Below are 9,239 nucleotides of genomic sequence, written 5' to 3' on the forward strand. Positions count from 1 at the left end.
GACAGCCTAATAAGAAATAAAAAGAGGCTTTGATAAAAAATCCAGTAACCAACTGTGTCTGACTCCCTGGCAACGAAAAAATAAAACGTCATAGTTATTGACCGACCATTAAACAAAGTTTGCTGGTTATACAAGATAAGTCAAAACGTGAACGTGATATTCTTTCAATCAAGGCATCAGGGACAAACTTAATGAATACAAACAGTTTTGGCGGTCTCATTATAAACATCCAACCGTCGTGGTGAATTATCCAATGCTGGTTGACTGTGCAAAACGAATTGAAACGGCCTTCACTAGCATTGTGTTCCATAAGTCCACTGGCAACCAAGCCCAGAATCAAACACCTGGTGCAATCCCTCATACTGTATATGTGTCCGTTGCCTCTGAGCCTGATCCCCCCATCTTTGAAGGACTTAGGGAACGTTGGACGGGTTGGTGGAGCCTTTTCCGTCAAACCAAACACAAATATCCCAAATATTCCCCAGCGGATAAGTTCAAGATTCTTTTACGGTGCCTAAGAGGACCAGCCCGGCGTCTTGCTGGAAACAGGATCTGGACAGAGGGTTTGTACAAGAGGACCATTGCTAACCTCGTCCAGGAGTACGAATCCCCTGATCTTGACCGTCATTTGCTGCGTAAGAAGCTCTTTAGTATGAGCCCCCCAGCGGATGATGGCCCTGACCTCAGACGGTTTCTGATGGAGTGGAACAATGCTGAGGAAGAATACTTGCAAGTGACCAAAGCCCCCTTGTCCGAAGATCTGTTGGAGCATGCCATCCTGATTAAGCTAAACCCCACTCTCTTGGAGACAGTTTATCGCCGCTACAATAGCACATCTGTGTCCTTGCAAGAGTTAAGGGACGGACTATACGAACATGCACGCACAAAGGAGCTAGCCAAACTGTTGACGGAGCCAAGCAAAGACCGGCTTCCTATTAAACCTCTTAACTCTGGAGTAAACAGCAATTCAACTACAAAATTGGCTAAGCCCTTCCCTAGATCAACCGGTGATGCTCTTAAGCCGAAGACACCATCCACACCAACCCAAAACCTAGCAAAACCCACTCAGAAGCGTGCACCGGAGCCGGCCAGAGCTTCCCCACCAGCAGGTAACCCTGTTCAGTACAATTGTGTTTTCTGTGACCACAATGGTCACTCATCTACAAAATGCCCCTGGTTCCCCGATTCAAATAGTCGATTAATGCGGTTGAACCAACTAGACTGTTGCACTAAATGTTTTTCGACGCAACATGTTGCCCGTGATTGCACCGCCCATGTTTTATGCCAGAACTGCCATCGTGGTCACAAATTGCCTCTCTGCCCTAACATCCTGACCATGGGTCACCAACCTGATGGGCCAAGAGCAGTCCCTCCTTGTGTTCAACTTAATCATATAGCCTCGAGTGAGACTGAGCAAACCAACCAGGTGAACGAAATAAACCCTGCTGTTCTACCCACATTCACTGGCGATCTAATTAATGGAAAACTTAAACACACCACCCGAGATTTCCTGGATTGTGGTGCCCAAGGCACATTTGTTCATCCTAATGTAGTCAAGTCACTGAACCTTGCTTCTGTCGGAAAAATCGTGTTCCGATTCAACTCGTTCAACATGGACGAACCACCTCAATGTTCAGACTTGGTACATTTCAATTTGAAAATTGGTCACCGCAAGCATAAGGTCGTTGCCATTGTCAACCCGAACGTGGGGAAGAACATAAGGATGCCTGGATATACCCATGCAGTTCGCACTTTAGAGGCTAGTGGTCTACGTCTTGCAGACAGGCAGCCAGATGACAATGCCACTGGCATAGAGATCATTCTCGGAGCCGATTACCTTCCCCGACTCCTCAAGCGCACTCACAACATGAAGGGTGTCAACTTGTTCAGTACACCAGGTGGATATGTGGTTTGGGGAGAGCTGCCAGAATGGTCACGAGAAGGGACAAAACCCCCAGAGGTTGATAGTCTGTCGCTCACACTAAACCGCATCAGCGTAACAGACCCTGTGGGAGTAGAGCCCCCTTCGAGAATCTTTGGAAACTCGATGCTGTGGGCATAAGCAATGAACCCTTCAGCCATCTTGAGGCACAGGCCGTTGATCTGTTCAAGCGTACTATACGGAACGCAAACAGAAGATACACAGTGCAACTACCCTTCAAGAGTGATAGCCGACCAGAGATAAATTTTGGTAGGGCTTTTGCCCAGCTGATGTCCCTTAAGAAATCTAAGGATCCTCAGTTATTCATCAAGTACCAAGCCATCCTTGACAAGTACATAAAGGAGGGCTTTATCGAGCCGGTCGAGCTAGAACCCCATAATGACGGACTACCTACCCCATCATCCTCTCTTCAGAAGTTCCACCTCCACACTGATGCACATAGTATTCAATGCCTCGGCTAAATTTGGACCAAATTCAAGGTCTGTGAATGAATCCTTGTACACCGGCCCAAACTTGGCCTCCAAAATTCCGTCCATGATCCTCCGGTTTAGGGAAAAGCCATTAATGTTGGTTTCTTTTCTTTAAGGACTCCAGTATGTCCGAAGTTGTTGCGTACTGCTTCAAAGGTGTCCTGTTTGGGGCCACCTCGAGTCCATGATTGCTCAACCAGACAATCCAACACCACCTGGATGCTCAATCGAGTAGTCTTACCTCACAGCTTAAAACAAGCTTCTACGTTGACAACTTTCAACGTTGCTACGACTCGCCCACGGACATCCTTAGCGAAAGACAGTCCATAGAAAAAATTAGGCTGAAAGCTAACATGCCCCTTGCCAAATGGACCACTAAAGCCCCCATATCGGGAGACTTCACCGAAACGGGCCCCCGAGATTACCTCAGTCTGGACTGGAACACCGTGGATGACACATTAGCCGTCAAGCTCTCCTCAGGACTGATGTTAGAGGACTACTCACACGTCAACACCAAGAAGAAGGTTGTCTCTCTCTTTTCTTTCATCTACGACCCTATTGGCCTGATCTCGCCAGTCACTATCCTCGGCAAGCTCTTCATTCGGAATCTCTGGATGATGGATCAGAGTTGGGATTCCCGCCTTAGCGAAGAATTGACCCGCGAGCTCGGTGCCATTCTTAAAAAATATAAGGGTCTCGAGAACATTAAGGTGCCTCAAAATGCACATCAGGGTCATCAGGCTGCGTTACATGTGTTTGTAGACGCCTCGAAGCAAGCCTTTGGAGTGGCTTCCTACGTGGTCACAATCGAAGGTAAATGCCAGCTCCTCACAGCCAAGGTACGAGTTACTCCTAAACGTATGCTGGAATTGGACGAGAGTCAGTCCATTCCCAAGCTTAAGTTGACTGCACTCCTGTTTGGATGCCGACTAGCCCAGTATCTGATAGAATTACGTCTAGAAACCTACGTCTCTACGACAGTGTGGTCAGATGCCTTCACGGCCCTGCAGTGGGTACACAGCCGGCAGAGCACGTCCCCATATGTTCTCAATAGGGTTGAGGAGATAAACCGTATAAGGTTGAACTGTCGGTTGCTTCTCAAACATGTCCCCACGTCCTGCAATCCCGCCGACCTGGCGTCGCGGGGAGTAGCCGCTAAAGTCGTCCTCAAGTTCAACTAATGGCTTCATCTCTTGATGAGGCAGTTAGGAGCTATGCAGCCTTGCTGCGCCTGACGAGTGGATGGGCTGAGCACAAATTCCCCTATTTAGTCCACAGGTTCCCACGAAGACCACTTACTGCCATCATTCGTGTGTCACAGGGGGCCAGTTACCCCCAAATATTACGACAATTGCGAGGTAAACCCGTCTTGTTGACATCCGATGAACGAGCCTTTAAAGGACAACGGAATCTCTATATTGACAATAACAGTGTTCTAAGAGGTCGTTCCCGCCTCAGTGATGCACCCCCGGAGTCCGGCTACATGGACCCCATTCTCCTCGAGTCCCACTGTGCTCTCTGGAGACTTGTTGTTGAGCACTGGCATGAAGTGCTGCTACACTGTAACACCTCCACTCTTCATGTTCACTTGCGCAAGGAATTTTTGGTTCCCCGAATGCAACAGCAAGTGAAGAAGATTCTCAAACGATGCATACATTGCAAAAGAGTACAAGGCCAGCCGTACCCAACACCACCGTTAGCTACAGTCCACCCTAACCGCCTTAATGCTGAGGTCCCTTTCAGAGTAACTGGACTGGACTACACTGGCGGCTTCAAGGTACACCGTTCACATGTGGACATGGTCTACATACTGTTGTTTACCTGCGCTGCCACGCGGGCAGTAGCTTTAGAAACTACTACTTCCTTGACTGTTGTGGAACTAGTCCAAGCGATACGAAGGTTCGCTGCCCGATTTGGGATGCCACAGTGCCTTGTGTCTGACAATGCCTCAACCTTTCAAGCTGGTCAGACACTCTTGACAGAACTCATGCAGCACCCTGTTATCGACGGGTTCAAACGGGCCCACAACCTCACTTGGAAGTTCATCACTCCTCGAGCCCCGTGAAAAGGAGGGGTTTTACGAGCGCTTGATTGGGTTTACCAAACTCAACTTGCGCAAAGCCACTTACCGTTGCCACCCTACGTATGATGAGTTTATGACCTTGGTCCGAGAAGTAGAATGAATGGTGAATGATCAGCCTCTAACATATCTGGATGCTGACGACCCCAATAATACGCCTTTGACCCCAAGCCACCTACTCTATGGTCGAACCCTCTCATTGGCACCTCAAGTCCACCTGGCTGACTTGACTGATCCTACTTTTCGAGGAGGGGACATCCTCCGCAAAGATTACCAGAAGCTGACCAACATGCTGAAAACATTCCTGAAGAGATGGAAGTACGACTATGTCAGTTCCCTTCGAGAACGACACTAGAAGTCTAGTCGCCTCCATCCGAACATCCCTAGAGTTGAAGATTTATACTTGTTGATTCTGGACGAGGTCAATCGAGAGGAGTACCCTTTGACCCGTATACTCGAAGTATACCCAGGTCGAGATGGACACATCAGAACAGACAAGGTCTGCTCCGCAAATGGAGAGTATGTACATCAAGTCAACCGACTCATACCTTTGGAGGTTAACGAAAATGGCCAAACACTATTCGAACCAAGTGAGGAGGAACCTCCTAACACCGCTCCTCTCGAAAATCTCGACAGTCCTCCTAGAGACCAACCGGCCGAGAGAAATGATGAGACCACAGCCGAAGCTGGGTCTCCTTTAGTCGTCGCGGCGCCCCGCCACGACAGGCCTACACGGGCCTCTGCTGAACGTGCATGAGCCTTATTCCAGGAGATCTTGTAGTAGCTTTACATAGTCTTCATTAACCATGTGAAGGACTGCTGAAGTTTTGATTTGTCTTTCCCTCCGCTCTTATTTTGCAGTTGTAGTTACCTTTTTGTACTAAGTCACAGTTAACTCTGTTTTACTTAGGCTTGTAATCGTACCACTTTTGTTTGACTCTCGCTTGTAAATCGTACTTTGCACTCATCTCGTACGTGGTTGGGGTTCAACTTAATGCCAATTGCTGACATAGCATAGCGCAACGAATCACTTTCACTCTTTATTCATTTAGTACACTCATCTCATATACTAACATCTAACCCACCTTGCATTAGTCTACGCTAACCCTTCTCCTTTTTCCTCCCTTTTTCCCCAGGGTGTGAAGAATTTTCTTCACTACTCTTCTTCTTCATAGTTTATACGTAGACTTTGTTATTGTGCGTGACGTCACGACAGGGAAAAATGTGAGTAATGTGTCTTTCTCAAGCGAGTGTCCCAAGATTAATACCTTTGTGTTTTTGTATTCATTATTCTACCGTAAGTATTTATGTATTTTAAATATCTTAACTACAACTCAAGTCTGCTAGTCTAGGAGGTATGGTTGTCCACACACGTAAGCCCGACTTGCTAAATTACCTTTTAGTTTCATTTTTTATTCTGTATGCCAGATGTTTAGAGTTAGGATTATCTTTGCCCCCTGGAGTTGCAAGATTTCTCCTTGTATTCTAAATAAGTGTGGTGCTTGAAATTCACAAGGCACAAGGTTTTCAAGCCTGTCCTAAATGAGAGTTGGCACCTCAAGACCGTAGGTCTACGCACCAAGATTCGCTTTTTTTTGGGAAGGAAGGAGAACGCAGCCGACCTGAACTCGACCTCACAAACATACAGGCCATGGTACTAAACGGAGCTGCCAAGTCAGGTTCCAATGTCAGCCTCGTGCTCCCACTCTCCATCACTAGCCTGTCCCCTTACACCATAACTAACCAAGAATACGTAGAGGAGGTCAAGCAGATAACCAGTGTTAGTACATAGCTGCTAATTCTACAGCACGTCGGTTCCAGTCTTGGGGGCTAGTTGGAGAACTTGGAGGAGGCCGTTGACTCCGCAGAATAAGTGCTGTAGGCCTAGTGAGCAAACTGACGACCGCCACTTTCAGGACACGGGCGCCCACAACATATAAAACCTTGCGAGTTTAACTAATGGCCATTCCCCCTTTAGATAAGTTTCTATTTGTCTCATAAGTTAAGTTAGGTATTATTTTGGCATTACATCTTTTGGGCTGTGTGCATGGAAATTAATATACTCATATTTTTTTTATCTTGGTAATTGCTTGAGGTTACTGACCACATGTTGGGACCTCACAGCAGCCTACCGCACAGATTGTTGATCAGAATTTTCTGACTCTTATTTATTCTGTTTGAGGGTTAATCCACAAGTAAAATCCGTTCCACATTTTCAATTTTTTGGTGTTGTAAATTCACTTATTCATTTTATCATATGAAAAACTTATAATTGAGTTACAAATAATTTTTTCAATTTTTAATTTTGTTGTGTTAAAATCATCGAGTTATTTCCATCCCTTTTTACTGTAATAAAGCATTTGGAATAGATTACACATTTCGGTATCTTGATTAGCTTTATATGAATTTTACCAATTTATACTATGGGACGGGTCAGAAGTACCCAAGGTGTTGAGAGTAACCTACTCTAGACATAGGTAAGTTGGTATCAGTGAGTGTACGCTCTTTAACTTAGTGCTTTGAAGGTGAAGATCCCCATTTAACTTTACTTTATACTTTTATACTCCACTGTTCTCCCTTTTTTTATTGTCTTTAATTACAGTAACGTAAGATACCTGTACAGCATCTCACTGGGGTCACTGGGACGGAGTTGAAACAGAGCCTTAGAGTGAGATGACTCTAGCCCTGACAAAGCTAGAGTAGGCCATAAATTATTTCCAATTTAACGTGTGGAGTTCTCCGGCCTCTGGACAGTAAAACTGCCTCCTTTTGTATTTAAGAGTGAAGGTTAGTGAACTGTGGCAGTAAAGTATTAGCAGGGTGTTTGTGTCCCGAGAGTAAGTGCCCATTATCCTCCCCTGTTGAGCTTTGGGTAATTGTCGTAAGGAGACTTTCCTGGACTATGTTCCCACTCAACCATTTAGATAAAAAATTTTCCACACACACACACACACACACATTCACACACACACACACACACATATATATATATATATATATATATATATATATATATATATATATATATATATATATATATATATATATATATATATATATATATATATATATATATATATATATATATATATATATATAGAGAGAGAGAGAGAGAGAGAGAGAGAGAGAGAGAGAGAGAGAGAGAGAGAGAGAGAGAGAGAGAGAGAGTTTCAATATCAATTAAGAACCAATGAAGGATTCCAATATCTGCAGCCTCGTATAGTTTGTAATGTTGACATATGTTTTTTTTTAAAAAGCTTCTAATATAAACGAAATGTTGACACATGTAAGCTTTTCCACTCTTTAGTACTATCAACGATATTCAGTTTATACTTTCATTTGTATATATATATATATATATATATATATATATATATATATATATATATATATATATATATATATATATATATATGATAATTTTTTTGCATTTTTAAACGTGTTTCTTTCATATTTCAAATAAGCCAGATATATTAATAAATTTAAAGTCTGGATTCTGTTAACAACCTCGAGATCAGAGCCCAAAGCGGAACCGTCCAAAGACTATGATATCGGACAGGCGGGGATTTGAACCCTCGTCCAGGATATCTGTATGCCAGTGACCATACCACTCTTTCTTCGTGGCGGAGTGGTATGGTCACTGGCATACAGATATCCTGGACGAGGGTTCAAATCCCCGCCGGTCCGATATCATAGTCTTTGGGCGGTTCCGCCTTGGGCTCTGATCACGAGGTCGTTAAGAGAATCGAGCCTTTAATGTACAAATATATATGGCTTATTTGAAATATATATATATATATATATATATATATATATATATATATATATATATATATATATATATATATATATATATATATATATATATATATATATATATATATATATATATATATATATATATATACGCTACAGGATTATTACCCCCGCGAAAAACTACCCCTTGGGACAATTATCCCTTTGGACAGTTACCTCCTTAAGACAATTACCCTCATAAAAGCTGACTTGTTAAATGTGCCTTTACTCCATATATATTTCATATGTATTTAAGGATTTCTTAAGGAAAATAGATATCTTTAACTTTTACTTACAGCTTTTTTTTCTTTTTATAAGTTCAGTATCACTATTGGTTACTTACAGAAATATTGACTTGCTCCAGACTATGATTATTTTAAAAACTTTTTCGCATATTGTACAGAAGTTACGTTTGCAGACAAATATGGAATTCCTTGAAAGTGTAAGAGGAGGAGAAAAGCTGGTGTGTGAAGAATATCTATATGTAAAACAAAAGAATTTGGCCAAGAATGTTGTGTCTTATGATTGTTATGGGCGTAAAAATAAAGGAAACTGGAAAGCTAAAGTCAAAATGAAATATCAAAGAAATATAGCTGTTGTTCGAATGCCTGAGCACACTCATGTCCCGGATGCTGCAAAAATTGAAGCTATTCAAGCTCTAGAAAATATGAAAATGGAAGCAATCATTACAGAGAAAACTGCTCAATAAAAAAATTTGTGAATCATGTTCACGAGTCACTGAAGAAATAGGTGCAAAATTGTCCCTGGTTCATCACACATGACGCAAAGCCAGAAGTCAAAGGCAGAAAACTTGCCATTCAGGGCCCTTACCACAAAGTGTGCAAGAATTAACATTAACATACGTGCATGCGAGAACACATGATGACCAAGAGTTTTTGTTGTATGACTTTAGAACATTTGACTATAGAATACTGATCTTTGGTACAAATAA

General features: G+C 43.1%; 1 protein-coding gene across 1 annotated transcript; it reads left to right on the forward strand.

The window, feature by feature from the left end:
* Positions 1-2,765: 2,765 nt before the first annotated feature.
* LOC137619793 (uncharacterized) lies at positions 2,766-8,996 on the forward strand. The gene is made up of 3 exons (XM_068350094.1): positions 2,766-3,483; positions 3,618-4,189; positions 8,691-8,996. The coding sequence occupies exons 1-3, from the start codon at positions 2,766-2,768 to the stop codon at positions 8,994-8,996; spliced, it is 1,596 nt and encodes a 531-aa protein (XP_068206195.1).
* Positions 8,997-9,239: the final 243 nt, after the last annotated feature.

This window comes from Palaemon carinicauda, chromosome 26 (genome assembly GCF_036898095.1).
Source record: "Palaemon carinicauda isolate YSFRI2023 chromosome 26, ASM3689809v2, whole genome shotgun sequence".
Classification (NCBI taxonomy): Eukaryota; Metazoa; Arthropoda; class Malacostraca; order Decapoda; family Palaemonidae; genus Palaemon; species Palaemon carinicauda.

Coding starts and splice junctions, on each gene's coding strand:
- LOC137619793 (XM_068350094.1), top strand. CDS start 2,766: ATGCCCCTTGCCAAATGGACCACTAAAGCCCCCATATCGGGAGACTTC. Junction 3,484..3,617: donor TAGGGTTGAGGAGATAAACC/GTATAAGGTTGA, acceptor TTGATGAGGCAG/TTAGGAGCTATGCAGCCTTG. Junction 4,190..8,690: donor ACTACACTGGCGGCTTCAAG/GTACACCGTTCA, acceptor CATATTGTACAG/AAGTTACGTTTGCAGACAAA.